The sequence below is a fragment of the Ostrea edulis genome, chromosome 5 (assembly GCF_947568905.1).
Source record: "Ostrea edulis chromosome 5, xbOstEdul1.1, whole genome shotgun sequence".
Classification (NCBI taxonomy): domain Eukaryota; kingdom Metazoa; phylum Mollusca; class Bivalvia; order Ostreida; family Ostreidae; genus Ostrea; species Ostrea edulis.
Window position 1 is genome coordinate 86,936,580 of NC_079168.1, and position 23,924 is coordinate 86,960,503.

Here is a 23,924-nt window from a genome sequence, read left to right on the forward strand (position 1 = left end):
ATACTAATGCCAAAACTGTTTTGCTTCGCCCTCAAACACGGTCACGCCGTAAAACATATTATTAAATAATATGTATACGGTGTCACCGTTGGACCGAGCGAAGTATGTACGTAACTCCGTGTCCCGAGTGGTAATCATAATTCCGTTAAGTACGGTAGATTATGATTCATTTAAAAAAATATATTTTGAATGAAATTTCCTTGCCCTAAACACCCAGTAACATCTCAATATTAAAGGAGTTTATATGGGGACAACAGTTTTACATGATCCGCCTATTCATTGAACGCGGGAAATAAAACGCAAGGCGACGTAAACTGTGCATTGTGACGTCACATTTATCCTCGACTTTTTTCTCTTTTTCAAAGCAAACAATTATAAACAACAATAATACATTCCGTATGCAATGAAAAAAGCCGTTAAAACTAAACAAAATTAACCAATAAATTCAAAATGGTAAAAATGTAACCGTAATTTGATCGTGTACTCTTATTCAAAGAAACTCATGAACTCGTTCATCTATTTAGTCGTATTACGGTTTTATATGTATTTATCTGCTAAAACCTGTTACAATGATAATTATACTATTCACTTTGAACAAAATGAGTGTTTAAATTACGAATTGCACGGTAGAGTCTTCTATTATTGGCATTCAAAATAAAACACGAATAACTGTTGAAGCAAGTAATGAAAAAATAAAGGGCGGCGTCCATATGGATCACGAAAATTTCAGTGAACGTATATAGAGATTATCTCTTTTTCTTTTGCTGATTTTGACTTTTTTCTTTTACATACGTGTTACCTTTAGAGCCTTGCTTTCGCTCGGTATAATTAATTACAATGGAAATACAAATGTACTATATTCCGTGAAATGAATAAAACAAAAATAATCATTCTCAACAAAAGCGGAAATTGATGACTAAATGTTGGAGACATCGAATGTGTTCAACAGGTGGGAAACATCATGGAGCGCGAAATTAACACAAATTGGAATAATTGAAGATATCTTTGATTATTTGAAGAAATCCACGCAAGACTTCATTGTGTAGTGTAAGTGCTCCATTATTTACAGGGAATAAAGAGATTCAGACAACTGCTTACTAATGTTCTACCGAGTTCAATTTCATTTTTTATGTACAAATTGCTTTATAAAGCTTTTGAATTTTAACAAAATGTCTTAATAATTTCAAAATAAAACCCTTTTATAGATGGGATACGAACCTAAGACCATTCGCACGGAAGTCAGAAGCTTGATCCGCTGAGGCTGAGGAAAACCCTTGGAAAACTTAAAGATATCATAAAAATCTATACTAGTATAGTGGTATCTATTTGTATTTTTTATAATCTATGAAAAAAGTCTTTATCTAAGTGAATTATAGTTAAATTTAAACTGGGGTGAATTTTAACTCTTCATTCGTTAAAAGCAGTTGACCTCGGACATTTGGAGGCTTCAGTTCCATTACTTTTAAGGAATGGAGGGGTTACCCAGGCACTGGTACCTATACGTATAAGACTGAATGACGACCGACCGATGGCACCGTGCTGCACGCGTCAACTTACCTTTAAATACTACGGAGTGTTTAAATGGCAACGAGCAAAACACACACACTGTCAAGGCTGAATGTAGATCAAACTAAATACCCGTGAACACAGGCACAAGTGACCTTTAATTCGGAATTTCCCTCTGACTCAAGAATATACATTATCGATCTTTGAAAAGTGTATGTATATTTTGATTATGAAATTTTCATACATGTAATGCAGATAGATGATTAATTCGAAATTTCCCTTTGACTAAAGTATGGATAATGTCCAAATGTTTAAAGAACATACATGTAACTACATGTTCAGAAATTATGAATAATTTGTTCATTAATTTCTAAAACTTGGAGCTTATTGAAATAATTTATATTATCATTCTATGATAGTTCTATATTTATAAAATAAATCATTCATTGAGCCAATGACTGAGAGTAAAAGAGAGAAAGAGGGGTTGGTGTAGACTGTGTGTCATCTAGCCATAGGGATACAACCATTATACAAACACTATGACCACAGAAACACTGCAGACGGTCCTCAGACCCTTCCTGTATACATCAAAAGTATACACAGCACCTTGATCTCTTGGCCAGGTAAATAACAATGATCATAGATGAGCTCCGCCCAATTCCAGTGATCCGTGAAGAAACCGTACGGTATTTTATTTGGGTCTTTAATGCAGATAGATGATTAATTCGAAATTTCCCTTTGACTCAAGTATGGATAATGTCCAAATGTTTAAAGGACATAACTACATGTACAGGAATTATAATAGACGTTATTTGATCGATCACTCAACGGTACAGCGATTGTCACCTTTTAATTAAGGGTGGATTCTTTTACATCATTCAGACAGATGCAATTAGAAGATATACATCATACATGTGCACGTATTTTCTTAAGTTATAAAACATGAGGGCCACAAAGCCTCATTTTACATTTGTAACATTTTACACTAAAATGGGACCCGGGGAACTTGAAGTAGGGGGACCATAATCTTCGGTGGAATAAACAGCAGAGTAAAATATCCATTTATTCCCTGAATTAAAATTTATTAACGATATTTTTTGAAACTATGGGAACAAGACTTCATTGGCCAAAATAACAAGTAAAATAAATTTGCTTGATGTTTTGAACTTGCTAATGCTGGTGAGGTCATTGTCCTACTTCTGACCGTTTTTAAAGAAAAGAATTAGAAAATCATTTCTTATTTCTTAGATGTTGAGATCTCCCTACTTTATTTTATTACCCATTATGTAGGTAGCCACGCTATAGTTAAATATATATTATACATATATCTGCGTGTGTGTCCATTGTCATTTTTGAAAATGGAGTGCCATATACAACCTTTATCCTTCCTTCTCTTTCAGTGTGCCGTATTATCGAATTCAATTTATCACAGTTTATTCCGTGCAAGACTAAGTACTATAAAAAATCTCAGACAGATCTTCATGCACAATGTTAATGCTACAAATAGGACGTTCATACAGTGTTTATGCTGCAAACAGTGATGTTCATACACAGTTTAATGGTGTAAATAGAGAAGTTCATACACAGTGTTAATGTTGTAAATAGTGATGTTCATACACAGTGTTAATGGTGTAAATAGAGAAGTTCATACACAGTGTTAATGTTGTAAATAGAGAAGTTCATACACAGTGTTAATGTTGTAAATAGAGAAGTTCATACACAGTGTTAATGTTGTAAATAGAGAAGTTCATACACAGTGTTAATGTTGTAAATAGAGATGTTCATACTGATTGTTAATGTTGTAAATAGAGATGTTCATACACAGTGTTAATGTTGTAAATAGAGATGTTCATACACAGTGTTAATGTTGTAAATAGAGATGTTCATACAGAGTGTTAATGTTGTAAATAGAGATGTTCATACACAGTGTTAATGTTGTAAATAGAGATGTTCATACACAGTGTTAATGGTGTAAATAGAGAAGTTCATACACAGTGTTAATGTTGTAAATAGAGATGTTCATACTGATTGTTAATGTTGTAAATAGAGATGTTCATACACAGTGTTAATGTTGTAAATAGAGATGTTCATACACAGTGTTAATGTTGTAAATAGAGATGTTCATACAGAGTGTTAATGTTGTAAATAGAGATGTTCATACACAGTGTTAATGTTGTAAATAGAGATGTTCATACACAGTGTTAATGGTGTAAATAGAGAAGTTCATACACAGTGTTAATGTTGTAAATAGAGATGTTCATACACAGTGGGCCTCCGTGTTCAATAACTTGTCTATATTCAAAATGTAATTTCGATAATCAATACACGTTATCTTTGTCAAAAATCAATAGTTTTCAAAAATATTAAGTTATTGGTCATTTCAGAAAACCCACTTTACAGAATGAGTAGTTAGGGAATTTCGACAACGAGTTGGTCCCATGTACGTAATGGAGATTGGGCCGGGATATTAACCGAAGTTCATCAAGAATGTGTCATACGGTGTTTCCGTGTATTACAGACTGGCTAATTTTAGCACCTGGGTCTGTTTAAAAGCCACGCTGATCAACAGAACCTCAATACACCTGTACAATGGACAAAGTGAAGGAACATATCATTGATAGGATTGAATTCTATTGCTCTGGAGAAGCTCTTTGGGTATGATTGCTTTAAGATAATCTATTTCTTATTCATTAATTTCGCGAAATTTCACAAGAAGATAGACTTGATATTAAACTGATATTTCACACACAACCAACATTTTTTGTTTTACTCCCGATTTATGGTTTAATTTCAATTATTCACAATGACATATTGAGAAAAATTAAAGAATTATATAAAGTTGATCAACCCACTCGAGGTTATTTCTTTATTTACGTTCACATATTACTAATTAGTGATGAAAAATCATGGCTATTTTAAAAGTAATCAATATCATTTCTATGTTATTAACAAGTTAACATGTTTATTGATATCGTGTTGCTTTTAGGACTCCAACCTAACATGGAACACGGCCACCCCAGATCTGACGTCATGCTTCCAGAAAACTATTCTACCCTGGATCCCGTGCCTCTTTCTGTTGATTCTATCTCCATTAAGACTGTTTTTGCTGCCGAAGGAACTCTCAAAACAACCCCATTCTGGACTTAGCTCCGCTAAAAATGTAAGTTGTGATTATGAATCTAATCTTTTTTAATTCACGGAATACATTTGGTAGAAATAAGGAAAAGAACATATAATTGGAATTTCTTTGAGGTATGTTGTACAAAATCAATAAAAAAAAATCAACAAGTAACACCTGACGTCCATGACAGTGAAACTTAACTCTTTGCATTTCAGATTCTGTGTTATGTACTTATGTTCCTCTCGTTTCTGGAATGCTTGGAAACGGTGTATGTGAATTCTCTGAGCGATGCCTGGGGAACACCCGCCTTCTTCTCCTCACTACTGACTGGAATCACCATGGTAACGTCACAGTGATAAGCTGCTCTGTTCCTGTACATTTGTTACCACGATTTTATGCACATTTATAAAGTTACAGTATTCAAATTGTCTTGATTTGTTCTAGATTATAGCAAACCATATGATTATAACTGAACGCCAACGAAAGATCCGCTCCTCTGGATTTTTATTAAGCTACTGGTTTTTGATGTCAGTCAGCCTTGCATTGATGCTTCAGTCGCATATCAGACGGATTTTTAAGCAGGTATGAAAGCACATCATACACAGCACGATAATAAAGTTGATTATTTTTCTCATTTGTAACAAATGTGAGTCGTACTGAAAGAAATCACTAAATGAGAAGACTATTTCAGGAAATAACCAATGTGGATAACAGACTGTGTCTCCTGTCGCTTCAATCTCTCCTGTCTATTGGTCAGCTAGTCCTGACAGGGCTATTTGTAGACAGATTTCCTGATGATAACGAAAAGTACCAGGTAATTTCTAAACGAATTCGAATAGCATATTGTCTTTTTAACAGTCGTAAAAATTTTCAGTTGAATAATCCGCAAACATTTTCTTATTTACAGCAGAAACGATGCGCTGAAAAAAGTACAATTCTTTCAATACTGACATTTTCTTGGTTTACTGGGTAAGTACAGCTTTGTGTCGGTGATATCTTTCGTTTAAAAACCAAAATGATCTTTAGATGTCTTAATACGTTTTCCCCATTTCTTGTGCAGTCTAGTACGCGAAGCCTACAGGAGACCACTGAAGGCCGAAGATATGGTAGAACTCCAAACAGAGTTGAAATCAGAATCTGCTGTTCCGATATTTGAAAACGCATGGCGTGACGAAGTAAAGAAACTAAAAAGGTTTGAATAGAAATAAATGTACACGTATCTATCATCAGCACTTAATATTTCGTATAATATAAATGTAATATACAATTATATCTTATCCATACAGAAAACCTGAAATCAATAACAACAAATCAGATGGAATAACAGGAGAAGCCAGTTTGGTCAAAGTGCTGTTTAAGGTCCATTCATACGAGATAATCCTTAATTTTCTGCAGCGAATTTTCCGTCACGTTCTGCAGTTTGGAGGACCTCTGCTATTCAAGTGAGTACAGCTTTTCAAAAAACGAGCTTTTCTCAACAACAAAAAATTAGCATACTTTAAAAATCAATAGAGCAGGATATAAACTATATTTATGCTACTTGCAATACACGTATATTTCAGATATATAATTGATTTCGCGGAGGATAGAAATGATTTTCTCTGGCATGGAGTCTTGTTCGCCTGTGTCAAATTCTCAGTTGATGTCGTACAACTGTTGATGGGTAACTACGACGACAACATTTGTCATATGCTTGGAATCAAAATTAGAACGTCTGTATGTGGTGCCCTCTACAGAAAGGTACGTCACTAACTCTGTATATAGTAGGAATACTTCATGTCAAAACTATCGTCCTTTATGAATACGAATCTAAATCAAAACAACTTTGAAAAATTACGACTGATGTGTCCCTTTGTAGATGACTAAACTTTCACACGGATCCAAACAAGACAGCACCGTGGGAGAGATGGTGAATTTGATGGCTGATGACGCCATGAAGATCACTCGTGCTCTCTTTGAATTACATTTCCTATGGATTGGGCCGTTTCAGGCATGCGTGGCACTTTATTTCCTGTACCAGGAGTTGGAATCAGCTGCTCTTGTTGGATTTAGTCTGTTATTAGTTTTCATTCCGATGAATGTGTCTATAGCAAAGAAGCATCACAAAATCAATGTAAGTCGTTATAGATACATTAAACATAATGCAAAATTCGATATATCTGATCTAAATTCTTTAACTTAAACAAATATGGTTACTATTACAGAAAGAGGGGAAAGATATTGAAGATAAAAGAATGAAGGTCTTGAATGAAGTCTTCAATGGAATTAAGGTAATTCTCTCTCTTTCTCTCTCTCATCCTTAAAATATGATATACCTCCCGGATTGCTTAATGTCTTTGTTTTTTCATTTACAGGTATTGAAATTGTACGCTTGGGAACCCTCTTTTGAAGACAAAATTGGATCCATTCGATCCCAAGAACTGCGTGGGAAAATGAAGAGGAAATATTTTGATATATTTTCTTTCTTTATATGGGGGATATCAGAATTCCTGGTAAATGTTATAACCAGTTCATATAAACAAATATTTTGATCATTTTAGAGTTATTATGCATATCCATTACATATAACAAAATATATTGTGGTTAGATACATGTACATACAGAATCTCAGACGACAATAGCTCTTGATGTACTTTATTTTGCAGATAACATTCGTAATGTTTGCTATGTACCTGTGGTCTGATGAGAATAACTCTATGACAACAAAGACAATATTCTACACAATATCATTGCTTGGGATTCTTCAAGGACCAATTCTCCACATGCCACACGTCATCACATCTCTTGTTGAGGTTTTAGTCTTTTAATCTACATTATCTTACATTGGCATTTATGATAATTGAAATAATGTCTAACAAATATTTGGCACCTGTGTAGATATACTTATTAGACTATTTTCTACAATTTTATAGACATCAGTAGCTCTGAAGAGAATTCAAAAGTTTTTGAATAACGAAGAAATTGATGAGATGGCTATTCAGCATAATGAAAAGGCAGAGAAGGCGATTCAAATGAACCGTGCATCCTTTGCTTGGAATAAATACAAAAATCCTATTTTGAAGAAGTAAGTCAATTAATCAAGGTACCAGTGTTTTGTTATCATAGAGAAAATGAGCCAGTATTTCTATTACGGAATTTTAACACGTATGAAATCGCCTTGTATAAAAATGATTCTGTATGATGCAGTATCGACATGGACATTTCTGACGGAGGATTGGTGGCTGTGGTTGGAGCTGTGGGTGCCGGGAAATCGTCACTGTTGGCCGCCGCTGTTGGAGAAATGGAGAAGGTCTCTGGGGATGTTTGTGTAAAGGGTTCTATGGCCTACGTAACTCAGCAAGCATGGATTCAAAATAATTCTCTGAAGGAAAATGTTTTATTTGGAAAGGAAATGTGTGAAAAGAATTACAGTAAAGTGTTAGACACATGCGCTCTACGACCTGATCTTGATATTCTTCCTGGAGGAGATGAAACTGAAATCGGCGAAAAGGTATAACTAAATGTTGTTCACCGTACATCATAATGTATACAGTAAAATATATTGTAGATACCGTACAACGTGCTTATATCGAACCTACATGGCCAGCAAAAAAGAGTTAACTTTCTCTGATGTGGGAATAAATATCAGTTTACAATAAGTGTGAATTCATGATAAGCGTGTCCGTTATAAGCGTCTTGTACGGTATCTATGATCAGTACAATATCTGTCTCAATATCAATATTGATAAATTTTGTGAAAGGTAGATGTTGATATCAATGGAGACCTCGTGTTTTACAGGGAATCAACCTTAGTGGAGGTCAAAAACAAAGAGTTAGTTTGGCACGTGCTGTTTACCAGGATGCAGACATTTATCTACTGGATGACCCACTCAGCGCTGTGGATGCGCATGTCGGAAGACATATATTTGAAAATGTGATTGGCAAACGTGGACTCCTTCGAAATAAGGTAATACTAAACTTCATTGGTATGGTGAATGACCGTATATGCATGTATATATATATATATATATATATATATGTATGTGTGTGTGTGTGTGTGTGTGTGTGTGTGTGTGTGTGTGTGTGTGTGTGTGTGTGTATTTTTATAAGTAGATGAATATTTTTTCTGAATCAAATTTTATATTGCCATTTTGGTTGTTTATTAACAGACTCGCGTCCTTGTAACGCACGCCATAAGCTTTCTTCCGAGTGTGGACAAGATCATCAGCATGGTTGATGGAGAAATATCGGAAGTCGGGACTTACGGCGAATTAATGGAAAGTAATGGCGCTTTTGCAGAATTTATACGAAATAATCTGCTAGAGGAGTCCAGCTCAGACGAGGAAACAACCGAGGAAATACCCAAATCTCTAGACAGACAACTTTCAGCATTCAGTAACTCAAAGGTAGAAGGAAATGCAAAAGCTGAGAATAAATGTAAAGACTCCAAATTTATTGAAGAAGAGGCAGTGGAAACTGGTCAGGTAAGCAAAAAAGGAATTGGCTTCAAAGAGTTTCACAATTTGTTTTGTTCCTTCACCTAGATATGAGTGCGGTATTAATCAGGTATATATGCCATTTGTAGGTCAAATGGTCTGTCTACACCACCTATTTGAAGGCCGCTGGACCGATTCTTTTGCTTTCGTGTTTCTTCTGCTTTGCCGAAATCACCACCTCTCATTACAATCAATATTGGCTCAGCGAATGGAACAATGACAACACAGATAACTGTACATCATTAAATGTATCAACAAGTGTACAACAATCGAGCGAAAGACACAGACTAATTGTATATGGCTCAGTAGGTCTAATAAGAAGTACGTACAGTCCTTTCTGAGAAAGTCATCATCGAGAATAATATATATGAATATGTTTTCGTTAAATCTGACCGTTCGGCGCTTTCAATATTTTTTCATTTAATTTTTTTACAGCTATCTTCGACGTAATCATACAATTCTTGACAGCTTATATTGCCATTACATCAGCACGAAAACTTCATCAAAATGCTTTGTCTAGTGTGATGAGAGCACCATTAAACTTCTTTGATACGACTCCGATTGGCAGGATTATCAATCGTTTTTCAAAAGACATGGGAACGTTAGATGGACCACTTCCCTGGATAACACAGTCATTCATGCAATGTTTTCCTCATCTGATATTCACAATCGGCATCATTACTCTGGGAACCCCGAACATTCTATTCTTTGTGATACCATTGTGCATCGTTTACTTTTTCGTACAGGTAATGCATATATACTTTTGATTATATAAAATTAAAACTCTCACACGTGTGATTCACCGTGACACGTATTGTAAATATAGATATATTTAGTCATCATTTATTACGTAACAAAAATACATGGTTTGAGTCAATACAAGACTTACATGTACTTGGGGAAAGTTGATGATGAAATAGTGGACAGGTGACATGGCGGTGCGTGATCGAATATGAATTATGAATTCTATTGTATTCTATATCAAAGGCTTAGATACGTATTCTATTAATCACGCGCGATAATGCCCATATTTCTTATATGAACTTGTTTATGCTTTTTGGGACGTGTAAGGGTATAATTTTAAGCCGAGGGAAGTGGGTTGTCTTTGGTTATTATTTGGTCGCATTTTCCATATTTGAGCCAAGTAAAAAGTAATAACACTGTGAAATAGTAATAGAAGTAAAAAACACTTAACATGTTTCGTTTCAGAGACTCTTCACTGCCACAGCGACTCAGACAAGGAGGATTTGCAGCGCCCTTAGATCACCCCAATATTCGCACTTCAGTGAGTCCATACACGGTGTCACCACAATCCGTGCCTTCAACAAAACTTCAGAGTTCGCCATGGAATGTGATCGTCGACGGGATGCTTATAATAAAGCCGAAGTTACAAACACCATGTGTTACAGGTATAGCAGACTCGATTTCGATACGTTTTATAAAGTTAACAATGAGAATCCTGTAATCCACAAGTTAACAATGAGAATCCTGTAATCCACAAGTTAACAATGAGAATCCTGTAATCCACAAGTTAACAATGAGAATCCTGTAATCCACAAGTTAACAATGAGAATCCTGTAATCCACAAATTAACAATGAGAATCCTGTACTCCACAAGTTAACAATGAGAATCCTGTAATCCACAAGCTAACAATGAGAATCCTGCAATCTACAAGTTAACAATGAGCATCCTGTAATCCACAAGTTAACAATGAGAATCCTGTAATCCACAAGTTAACAATGAGTATCCTGTAATCCACAGGCTAACAATGAGAATCCTAACAATGAATATCCCTTAATCCACAAGCTAACAATGAGAATCCTAAGAATGAAAATCCCTTAATCCACAAGCTAGCAATGAGAATTGTGTAATCGAGAAGCTAACATTGAGAATCCTGTAATCGACAAGTGAACAATGGGAATCCTGTAATCCACAAGTTAACAATGATAATCTCGTATTCCACAAGTTAACAATGATAATCTTGTAATCCACAAGTTAACAATGAGAATCCTGTAATCGACAAGCTAACAATGAGTATCCTTTAATCCACAAGCTAACAATGAGAATCCTGTTATCCACAAGTTAACAATGAGAATCCCGTAATCCACAAGCTAACAATGAGAATCTTGTTATCCACAAGTTAACAATGAGAATGCTGTAATCCAAAAGCTAACAATGAGAATCCTGTTATCCACAAGTTAACAATGAGAATCCCGTAATCCACAAGTTAACAATGAAAATCCTAACAATGAGAATCCTGTAATCTAGAAGTTAACAATGAAAATCATGTAATCCACAAGTTAATAATGAGAATCCTGTAATCCACAAGTTAACAATGAAAATTCTGTAATCCACAAGCTAACAATGAGAATCCTGTTATCCACAAGTTAACAATGAGAATCCCGTAATCCACAAGCTATCAATGAGAGTCTTGTAATCCACAAGTTAACAATGAGAATCCCGTAATCCAAGTGCTAACAATGCGAATCTTAACAATGAGAATCCTCTAATCCACAAACTAACAATGAGAATCCTGTTATCCACAAGCTAACAATGAGAATACTGTAATCCAAGAACTAACCATGAGAATCCTGTAATTGACAAGTTAACATTGAGAGTCCTGCTATCCACAAGTTAACAATGAGAGTCCTGTTACCCACAAGTTAACAATGAGAATCATGTAATCCACAAGTTAACAATGAGAATCCTGTTATCCACAAGCTAACAATGAGAATCCTGTAATCCACAAGCTAACAATGATAATCCTGCAATCCACAAGCTAACAATGAGAATCCTGTAATCCATATTTGATAAATAGATATTTAATTTGTGTTCAATGTATAAACAATATATTATTAATATATTTTCAGATGGTTGGGGATTCGTTTACAGTTTCTAGGAAATATTTTGGTGTTTATTGCCTGCATCCTGGCTTCTTGTCGCAGAGATGTACTGTCAAGCGGGATCATTGCTCTTGTTATGACTTACTCTGGTCGTGTGAGTAATATTAGTATATTTTAAAAAGTAAATTAATGATTTTACATAGTTTTAAGATATTCTACATATAATGAAATATTCATAATAATAGAATGCATTGATAAAAGTTATTTGCTTCCATAAATTGTGGTGTGTTTTGTGTTGTTGATATACATATTAATTATGTTTTCAGGTGACAGGAATACTTAACTGGATTGTTCACGTATTCACTGAAATGGATACAAACATCGTATCTGTTGAACGGATTCAGGAATATATTGATAAAAAACCAGAGGCAGAATGGAGGATCAAAGAGACTAAACCTGCTCCAGAATGGCCTCATGAAGGTCACATAACATTTTCCAATTTTAGTTTGAGATATCGCGAAGGCCAGGACTTGGTTTTGAAAGGAATTGACTGCGAGATTTTCTCTGGAGAAAAGGTACATGCAAATAAGACCTCTTTGTATTTTTTGTAAATTTTGATTCACATCATTGTGAAGGTTTTCATCTTTATCTGTACATTTTCCTCAGATCGGAATAGTTGGCCGTACTGGTGCTGGAAAATCATCATTGACTCTTGGTTTATTCCGAATTCTTGAAAAAGCTGAAGGCAGTATAACTATTGATGACATCAACATATCTACCATTGGTTTACACGACCTTCGTTCAAAACTCACAGTCATTCCTCAGGTAAATACTTGAACAATACAAAACTCAAATTCATTGTTCGTTAACTTCACCTTTTATTAATTCTGAAAGTAAATACTTGAACAATACAAAACTCGCATTTATTCCTCAGGTATATATTTGAACAATGGCAAATCTCACATTACACTATTTCAAACACTTCATATTCGTATTCATTTGAACCATACCAATCATTTTATTCACCAGTATCCTGATTGATTATTTGGGGTATATTCTAGGATCCCATTCTCTTCTCCGGCACAATACGAATGAATCTGGATCCATTCAATTCCTACTCTGATAAAGAATTGTGGGAAGTTTTGGAACATGCTCATCTAAAGAAATATGTTGAATCCTTAGAAGATGGTCTTCAACATGAATGCACAGAAGGTGGTGAAAATTTAAGGTAAGGGAAGATGGTAGTTCTATGCAAGTTAACGTCCTTAGTGATACTATTGAAATGGATGAGGTTCCTACAGTTACTTGTTTTCCAAAGATAAATTTTAATATACATACACGTATATTTTCAGTGTTGGACAGAGGCAGTTGGTGTGTCTTGCACGCGCTCTGTTAAGAAAGACTAAGGTATTGGTGTTGGACGAAGCTACAGCGGCCGTTGACCTTGAAACGGACAAATTGATACAGAACACGATCCGACGCGAGTTCGCGGACTGTACCATCTTAACCATAGCACACAGACTCAACACCATCATGGACTACTCCAGGTATCTTATAAATAACATAATGATTCATGATATTCCATAATGAACTGGAAATTAAAACATGATGCAATAGAAATGGAAACCATATTCATATAATTTTAAATCTTACCGTGGAAATCATATTCAAACGATTCTAAATCTTACGGTAGAACACGAAGAAAATACCCCCAAAGGAAGACAACTCTGAATTATTATAGTCTACTCCGGAGATACTGACATTAAGGAGACTGATGAGAACATTTCATTATTTCCAAAGTTCAATATAATTGATGTTGAGCTATAAAATATAATTTAAATTCAATATAAGAAATAATTCAATATAAAGGGGCGGATCTAGGAATTGCTGTTACGGGGGGGGGAGGGGTCGCCATTTTATGACGCAGGAGGTCTGGGTGCCCAGGGCGAAGCCCCCGGAAAGCTCCTAGATTTTGCAGATTTTATAGCCCTTGAAATATGTCTCCTAGTTAAGTCATTTGTACTATTTTCTATCATTTTTGATAAGGTGAAATTAGCAAAATAATGCAAATTTTAAGGGGTTTTGGGAAAAATGAAGTTCTCAAAGTAAAGTTATTCAAGAAATCAAACGATTTTGTCATTTATTGCTCCGGGAGTGAAAGAAATGATTGCTTCTTTTATTGTTTAGTACATTTTTCTAAACAAGATACCACAATTTACTTTAAATTTTAAAATTTTACGGGGGGGGGGGGGGGGGGCGCCGGCTGCGCCCCCTTTTATCCGCCACTGATATAAGCCAATTTAATATAACTGGAGTAGACTGTAAATGTATTTAGATTTGATACGTCTTTGACATAACTGTTGGATAATTCAGAAAAGTAACCTTATTACATGCACATTCAATAAATCGAGCACGCACGTTCATATTTGTTTAAGATTATAATTAGTGAGGTTAGTGAAAATACTGATATTAGAATTTCATCTGTTTTCTCCTTTCAGGATTATGGTACTGGATAAAGGGGAAATAAAAGAATTTGCTACTCCTGACGAGCTACTGAAAGATGAAGAAAGTACATTCTACAAGATGGCCAAAGATGCTAACTTAGTGTAGACAGAATAAAGACATGGACGTAATTGTCCCTATCGTGGATCTAATAGACAAAAATATTTGATAACTTCTTGGTGCCAAAATACCTTTTTGTTCATTATATATCCATTCCAATGGTGCTTTACTGCTTTATTTCAGTGTTCATGTTGTATTGAGTTGATCTCGAGAAAGAAAAACTTATATAATATGTGTATTCATTAACACATTAATTTGAATTGTCCACTGTAGCATGAGAAATACTATGGTATGTGTTTCTGAATGTTTTGTTTTTATCTGATTTGCGCCTACATGTATTTTGTACTTATTGTTATCTTCCTGTTTACAAGTACTTGTATATGAACAAATTTGTTTTTATCCATGTATGTTGTGAATTATTTTCAAATCATTGGGAATGTAAAAATGTTTCATCTATTTTTATGATGATTTGTTCATTAAATCTAGTCGTTTTACCATATATGTTCTTCTCTAAATTTATTTTCAAAGATACCTTTCCCGAAATTTCAGTCTTTTACCATGTTTTATATTCTTACCCTAATCATACCTTTTAAAAAATATTGGACTAATTTTTTTTGTCGGATAGTCATTCTCAAGGAAGCATGCATGCTCTATAATATTAATACCGTTTGCAAGCAATACTCGGAGACATGGTTATGTAAATCCTTGAGTTTTAATATACAGATATATACACATTTTATATTCAAGCGAGTACAGAGTTATACAACTCATATATAGACGACGTATTTTCATTTTAAAATCATTCTTCAATTTGGATTAAAATTCTACTGTATTTATTTTTAACTTTTATATTACACATTGGAAAGTCCTATACTTCATTTGCAAGTACGACTACTTCATAGGCAACTTTTGACCCCCTCTCCCTCCCCCGCTGAAAATTAAATACGATTTTCATTTGTTTGGTTGTTTAGTTTTGGGTGGGTTTTTTTCCATTGATTTTAACTCATTAATGCATGCTTTACCTAATATCTACATTTGAATAAAATCTCTATTAAAGAAACAAATTACGTCCGTCACCCTTAAAATTAATGCACATTTTAATTTACTGTCTATCTCGCAGCGCGAATGTCACGGAAATTTTTTGCTTTCAATTAAATTTTGACATCATCACTACGTCACGCTTTGAAGAAACTGGAAATTATTTTCACTTCATAAAAGAACAAAATCCTGTTGCAATCTTGGTGACAAAACAAAGTCTTTTACCGTCAATGTTAACAATTTCAAAGCATGACATGTTTTGTTTATGTGGCACATGAATGATGGACCTACCTAATTTGCATAATTATGAACCTGCGGTACGAGTTCATATCGTTTTCCCGAACCCATGTTATAAACCTGGGAAAAGTACTGTTGTGTGATAAAACTGTATTTCAAACGAATTTAGTATTGATTACACAATTAAGTTTGGTAATCCTACTTATACAACTGCCCTTTCAAAGGATGATTTTTTTTTCAAAACGATGCTTCAGTTTTAAACACATTTAATATCCCTGTGAATTAGAAGAATGGATATGAGTTACCGTACCTACATTGGATTCCTAACCCTACAAACATAGATACGTTGATGTCAATGTGTTCTACAAAGCCCCTACCTTTGCTTCTCATGAAAATATTAGCAGCTGTAATGGAGAAACTTCCAATGTGTTGTGTCACAACGTATGCCAGAAGTGTGTAAATCAAGCGATCTAGTTTGTCAATACAACCTGCCATTAGGTCAAACTGACGCGTTTCATGTCAGTTATTATATTCAGGCTGTTCTTTACACAATGGTTTTGACTGCAGACTGCTCCGTTTATCTGATCAAGATATTGGGCTCACGGCGGATGTCACCATTTGAAAGGGGATGTTTAATTCTCCCAGAGGTGGGATCAGGTGCCTAGGGGGAGTAACCATCCCCTGTCGGCCGGTCACACCCGCTGTGAGCCCTATATCTTGATAAGGTAAAGGGAGTTATCCGCAGTAAAAATCAGTGTGCCAAGAACGGTCTAACAATCTGTTTGAAACACTATATCACCTCCACCAACATAATCCATTGCCACAGGGTGTCATCAGTTAATATTCTTCATGTAACCTTCCATTCCATTTTAGATAATTTAATGTGTCCTATTTGGGGTGCATTCGTCATTATTCCACCTGGTTCCACCCCCACCCCTTCCCGTCTTCTATGAATCTGACTTTTCTACACCCTGTTTGCATATACATGTAATGACATAATTAATAATGTCAAAATATTTCTATTAATCCAAGGTATCATTGTAATTATTATAAATGTACTTTTAAATTGTTACTCTGATTAGTCAGCTGGATCAAATAAATAAAAGGATCTGAATCTGTGCTGTTTGTTTCTATTAAGAGGGTGTCCATTATGATATCAGGCAGAGGTCGGCACATGCTATCTCTCAGATTTTCATGAAACTTTGTGCACAGGTTCCTACTGACCCCAATATGAAATTTGACAAATAAAAAGTTTCTATCATGTTTAGTATGGGTTTGACATGGAAAAACAACTTTGAGATAATTTTCGGTGCAAAAAGGTCACGAAATATTGGAAAAAAGTGCTATGTTTGAACAGCTCTAAAATGTCATATAACTAAGAAATAGAGAAAAGCAATATTTTATATGTTAGATATACACTATATGCAATAACTACGAGGGTTTTTGTGTGTATATTCATCCAATGAATGAATTTATTGATTGTTAAAATTGCACATATTTCACACCAATATATTTTACAAAATTATGATCAAAATTTAAGATCTCATAAAACCCAATAGAATGTCTCAAAAGAAATAAATTATGTATAACCAGAAACTTTAAGAGGTGTATTTCAAGTTACAAAAATAAATTCAGTGGGAAAAGCAAGGTTTGATGGTGAAAAGTTGAACTGAAATCTCAAAATTTTCAATAAGTGCAAAAAGGTCAACTACTTAAATGAAGATTGTTGAACTACATAAATAGAAATAAATATGAAGTAGATATAACCAATCAATGATTAAATGATTAAAATTCATGAAAAATTACTAGAACATATGAACATTCAAAAATAAATGTCATGTCTTTGTATACATTCTATATAATAAAGGCAAAAAATATATAATTTTACAATGTTGATTTTTAGAGGTCATTTCTGACACAGGATTTGAGATAATAGTCAATTAATTAACACACATATATGAAGTTAAAATTATCAGTAAATCAATTGCCTATCATGAAGAATCTTAATTCATTCACTCACATTACAAACTTGACATTGGCAGATCCCGAGGGGGTGGGGGTGGGGGTGGGGGGTAGAAAACACCCTCTCCTTTTCTCTGGGACATCTAGATAGTTATTTAGCATTAACCAGAAATTTTTTGACTCTCTTGTAAAGCATTTCCCTTTGCATTCATGAAATAACATGTCATATTCCATTTTCTGCCTAAATCAGATTGGCAGACTTGCTTTAATGCATGTTTACTCTGATGTTGAAATATATATTGACCACTTCCAGATACACAAAATGTTTGTTGAATTTTACCCAGTGACGGAAAATGTTCATAAAGTATCTTCAACTGATGCATAAAGGGTTACATGTAACTAGCAATCAATAATAAACATATTTACTTTATCAATTCATCGGATATGACCTAGTGCAGATTTTAGATAATTTTTCTGGGACCCCCCCACCTTTCAAATCACTGGATCTGTCTCTGTTTAACAAATGACAATAAACAAATCATGTCTTAATGCCTGGTACTTAGTAGCATGGTTTGTAAAGAAAGAGCTAGTGCATATTTCTGACATTTGTTACAAACAAACTTTTCCCCTAGAAATTATGAAAATTGGCACTGAATTTATATTGATACATGTATATTAACAATTGATACATTTCACAGTATGGAATCTTATTTTACCACCCCACCACTCTCTTCTAATTTATGTCTAATGCCATAGCAGTGTTTCTTTTGAATATTGGTTCACAAACAGGAATGAAATTTGTGACTTCAAAAATTGAAATATGCTGCAACCATAGAGTTAAAGTAGTGGTCATCATTTGATTATCTTTGTCAGCTGCAAAGTTTTTCTGTGAAATAACTGTCAACATATCTAGATTGAAGTGGAGCTATGAGTTCTGCAATTCCCCTTATAACTTCACAAGTCCTTTGTTTGTAGTAATTCTGTGTTCTCTCCAAAGCCTCTTCCTATCATGGACTCAGCTGAGATCTAAATAACAACAGTTGTGTAAATTAATGGAAATAGAATGATGAACATGTTTAAATAGCACTGTAAGCAATGCCCTAAGAAAGTCAAGATCATATGTTTGATACAGTCACAAGGTCAAAGGTCATGATATAAAATAAATTCTGGTCATTAGGCTTTTCATGTGAAACAAACTAACCCAATACCTTATCACTCAAGATATAACAGATCTGGTAATAATGAATGCTTTTCAAAAGTAGGTCAACATGGTCAAAGTCAGAAGTTCAAAAGTAAAGCTCTTTTCATTAGTAATCTATAATATGTGAAATCTATATCAAAGTCCAATCCAAAGTGGCTGAGAAACTATATACCAATTTAAAGTTTTTGAAAATCATGCTATTTTAAAGACTAAGGTAATGTACTAAATTAAAAGTCTGGTAATAAAGTATATACACGTTTTGTATATCTTTATGTAAAATATCAATATAATAAAATCTGGGTTAAACTTCAAAACCAAGGTCACAATATCAAACAGCATGGTATCAAATGAAAGTTCTTGCCATAAGATATCTAAATACTAAACATAAAAAGCTAGACTACCTTATATATAGTTCAGGAGAATTGCCTACTGTAGGTTATATTTTGTTAAAAGTAGGCCAAACATAAAAGTAATAAAAAAAATGATATCAAAAGAAATGTCTTATTATAAGGAATAAAAATATGAAATATGAGAGCCTTATTACTAACATGAGCAAGTTCCAGACAGACATTGGTTCTGGAGAAGATGAAAATGGGAAAAATTATTACCACAATGATGACAACAGAATCCAGACAAATTTTTTATGAGAAAAGCTCTCTTGAGCCTTCAGCTCAGGTGAGCTAAAAAAAAAATAAAACTATATATTCATTGATTCAAAAATTAAACCACATTCTGATTTCAAAACATCACCTCTGACTTATATATATATAAATATATATACGAGCTATTATTTGAAATTATCTAAACAAGAATTGTCTGAAGAGAGTTTAAAACTTGTCGAGTGGGTTAAAATCTTTGATAACAGTCATGAATTAAAAATGCATGTATGTGTTGTGTGTGGCATGGTGACATCACATAAAACTTCAATATGAAGGGTCAAGGTCGTAAGGTAAAAATGTTACTATCATATGACATAAGGAACACATATTTCTGAAATAGCCAACCCCCATCTCTAACCATTCTTATGTTATTGTCAAAGTTAAAGTTTTTATATTCTACATGTATGTCTGTCAAGTGAGTTAAAACAAAAGGATTGTGACATCATAACATTGGATGCCTTTGGTCAGGATTTGTCTCAAGAAATATACATGTCAAATGTGGAATTAAGCTCTTATCTGTAATAGTTCTAAACTTACATAATTTATGAATTATGACAATATGACAAGGTCAGATGTACATGTTCTGAATTTAAAACCTTTTGATTGAAATAAATAAATATACTCACTGATACAGTCTGATAATTGGCTTGCAGTAGGGGTGATTTGACTATAATTATTTTCCAAATCTGTAATGAAATGGGCGTCGTATTCATTATCAAGCTTTGGTAATTGGTATATACATGTATGTCACAATAATACACTTTAGTACATGTACCTGTGTGCATGCAAATAAATCATCAGATTTTGTGTCATGTTAAACCATCTGAATTTCAGCTTAAATTTAGAGAAATTAATGATATACATCAACCTTTAACACACACCCCCACCCCCATAATGGTTCTTATAGTTGCATAATTACATGAATAAATATATATCATTATTTTTTTTAATATTTATTATTCAGTTTTTGTCACATACATACATGTACATATACTACCCTCTCACACTGATTCATTCATCCTTTAAAAGTTATTAAATCTAGGAATCCAAAAAACAAACACATGTGAAAAGTAGCTAGTAAAAAAAAAAAATCAGTCAAAAATAATCTGATATAATTTTAATATATATTATTTTTTATGCATGCATGCTGCTTGCAGGACAATAAACATTTTTATAAACACTTATTGAACTTTTCACCACTTTCATCTTGTTTTTGTGTGATTCTATTGTTTCTTAAGTCAATGATTTGTGGATAAATATTGTGTTGTAGTACAGATTTTAAAAATCCCTACATTAACCCCCCAACCCCCAGATTGATTTAATGTTTTTTTTTTACTGTGGGGATTTATCATTTTAATCATTATTATTTTAAAAATAATCATTTCATCAAATGAATTGTTTGCATTGACACATCATGAGAACTTGCATCAAAATTGTCTAGCAATCAAAGACAGTTTTCAAAGAAAAATAACAGAGAAAATTTGACATTTATACTTACCACTTCCAAGGGGAACAAATATTTCCCTTGAAACATTGAAGTGTACTGCTCTGTCTGCTTTACACTTTCATTTGTGTAGTAGATAACTACATTTGGTAGTGGTTGCCTCCAGTAAATCCCCAAAGAATCGCAATGACCTTGGCATACTAGTAAGCATCTGCACCGTGCACGATAGTTTTTTAAAAACAGTTAAACTTTTACGTCGAATTCGAAGTACCCCGATCTGTACAGCAGGGGGTCAATCTCGGTTGAATATTACACGCAGTTCCAACTTTAAAATATCTTGAATATCCACTTATGTCTTTTGAACAATTATTAAGGGTTGACAGGTCCCTAAAATAAGGACCACTCCTAAAAAACTTCATGTTTCTATCACTTGTCAGCCGTATCTGTTTACCCACGAAACTTTGATAAGGTCCGGGCTGAATATTTATTTTTCACCATCAAATTAAAAAAAAAATTAATTCCACGTTTACACTTGATAAAAAAAATCGAGATAAGTGAAAAATGTTCTAAATAATACTGTTTTCTTCGAGAATTACAATTTATACAAGTTTCGGATCATTTTACATTTTTTACGCCAAGGGAGGTAACTCAAATTACTGGCTTTTGGCTACTTCTGTCAGTAAATGCTCAACAACAGCATTGTTTCCCAGCAATTTTATTGTTTCATCTTAATTATTAAGGAATTTCCTTCAAATATTGTTTATAATTTCTGGACAAATTTTATTGTATTGGGTATTATTTAACTTTACAAAATGATCATTTTTTATAGATTATATAGTGTCCTCGAATTTATGAAATAGGCCAAATTTTGGCATCTAACAATGTTTTTTGTGAAATTCACTTTACATACGATAAAATTGGCGTATGAACTTAACTTTTATTGGGTATGAATAAAAATTTGGGGAATTGCATGTGCCAGCCGTATTATAGCTACTGCCTGATATCTCCGTGGACAGCCTCTTAAATCGTAACAGAAAGCATGACTGTTAAGGTGTAAAAATTTGTCATCTATTTAAATTGACGAAAAAATAGGAGTCCTGTAGATAAATATAGAAAAAAATTGGCTAGGGAATATACCGCATCTTGACAAGAGATTAAAACATTCAACCAGCCACAATATCTTTACAAAACATGAATTACGATGAAATGCAAATATGAATCTCTAATGGAAACAAAAGTGGTGCATAAAAATTATGATGACAAATAAGTGGGTTTTTTTTTTTTTGGTTTTTGTTTTGTTATCTATTTGTATGTTTTTTGGTTTGGTAAAAATATTAGGGACAGGTCAATATTTATTGGGGGAGGGGGTGTGTTCCATGTTTCCATATGTCCTATCTTTTAAAAATACAAAAAAAGTTGCTGTCCTATATCAGATGTGTAATTCAAAAGTGTGTGTCCTTCGGATGAGACCACAAAAACAGAGGTCCCGTGTCACAGCAGGTGTGGCACGATAAATGCTCAATGGCCATAAGCGCCGAGCATAGACCTAAATTTTGCAGCCCTTCACTGGCAACGGTGACGTCTCCATATTCAGTGAAATATTCTCGAGAAGAAAGTAAAATAATATTTAATCAATCAATCCTATCTAATAAATGGATATATATGTATGATTAAACAACTTTTTTACTGTACTAGTTCTTTAAAATCATCACTTAAAAGCATCTTCGCTAGACTCTTTCGAAAGAGGAACACCGTGTATCGTCACCCTTGGCTAGCGAAGATGCACTTAAAAGTTTTATCTCCAGTTATATCAGCTGAGGGATTCAAGCTCTTGAGAAACTTTCAGGGACGGATCCAGGAATTGCAGTTACGGGAGGCGCCACTTTATGAGGCAGGGGGTCCAGGGCGAATGTCTCCTATTTAATCATTTGTACTATTTTCTAATAAGGTGAAATTAATAATATGACGCAAATTTTAAGGGTTTTTGGAAACAAATTAAGTTCTCCCAATGAAGTTATTCAAGATGTCAAAAGATTTTATCATTTATTTCTCCAGGAGTAGAAGAAATAATTGCTTCTTTTATCGTTTAGTACATTTTTCTAAACAAGATACCACGATTTACCTTAAATTGGAAAATTTTAGGGGGCGCGCGACGTCTGCCCCCTCCCCCTAAATCCGCCACTGACTTTTGTTTACTTTGTCATGTTTGACCGGTAATTTGTCTAGTGAAGTTACAAATCTCATAATTTTCATCTTATTTTTTTCTTTTTGTTAAATTGTTGTTTAAAATGCTACATTTTGCATATTTTTCAATTACTGGTTTAATGAATTGCTGTCTCATGTACTTGCAAGTATTTTTCATATCTCAGTATTCTCTATGAAAGGTGAAGATAGAAGATAAGGAACACTGATCAATCTCATAACTCTTATAAGGAATACAAACAAATATCGACCGGTCAAACCCTCCATGAGCCCTATATATCTTGATCAGGTAAACAGAATTATCCGTTGTCAAAATCAGTGTGCCAAGAACGGTCAAACACTCGGTATGAAACAATTCAAACAGCATTTGACCTAATGATATGTTGTAATGGCAAACTATCAACTTATCAAAAATGTGTTTAGGCCTTAGTTTTAACTTTGTTACTTTTAATTACATGTTTTAATATTTAAAATTTCCAAAGGTCCAGTATTTTATTGCAAATTGGACATGCAATAAAGTATGCACACAATTCAGTATTATTGTTTAAAAGATAGTTGAATTAAGAAATATTGCTCATTGATACATATGCAAAACAATATAGCTGTCCTATCAGTATGTAAGTCAAAATGTGTGTCCTATTGCATTTTGCACTGCCCCCCCCCCCCCCCCAAC

General features: G+C 33.9%; 1 protein-coding gene across 1 annotated transcript; it reads left to right on the forward strand.

Moving 5' to 3' along the window:
• Positions 1-4,009: 4,009 nt before the first annotated feature.
• LOC125650788 (multidrug resistance-associated protein 1-like) lies at positions 4,010-15,007 on the forward strand. Its single transcript, XM_056166622.1, has 26 exons — positions 4,010-4,161; positions 4,493-4,666; positions 4,843-4,968; positions 5,072-5,209; positions 5,319-5,441; positions 5,535-5,596; positions 5,688-5,819; positions 5,914-6,069; positions 6,190-6,367; positions 6,486-6,740; positions 6,832-6,897; positions 6,982-7,119; positions 7,273-7,419; positions 7,540-7,691; positions 7,814-8,117; positions 8,406-8,573; positions 8,776-9,090; positions 9,192-9,423; positions 9,538-9,848; positions 10,312-10,511; positions 11,974-12,100; positions 12,273-12,521; positions 12,613-12,771; positions 13,008-13,174; positions 13,299-13,493; positions 14,445-15,007. The coding sequence occupies exons 1-26, from the start codon at positions 4,096-4,098 to the stop codon at positions 14,554-14,556; spliced, it is 4,452 nt and encodes a 1,483-aa protein (XP_056022597.1). The 5' UTR covers positions 4,010-4,095; the 3' UTR covers positions 14,557-15,007.
• Positions 15,008-23,924: the final 8,917 nt, after the last annotated feature.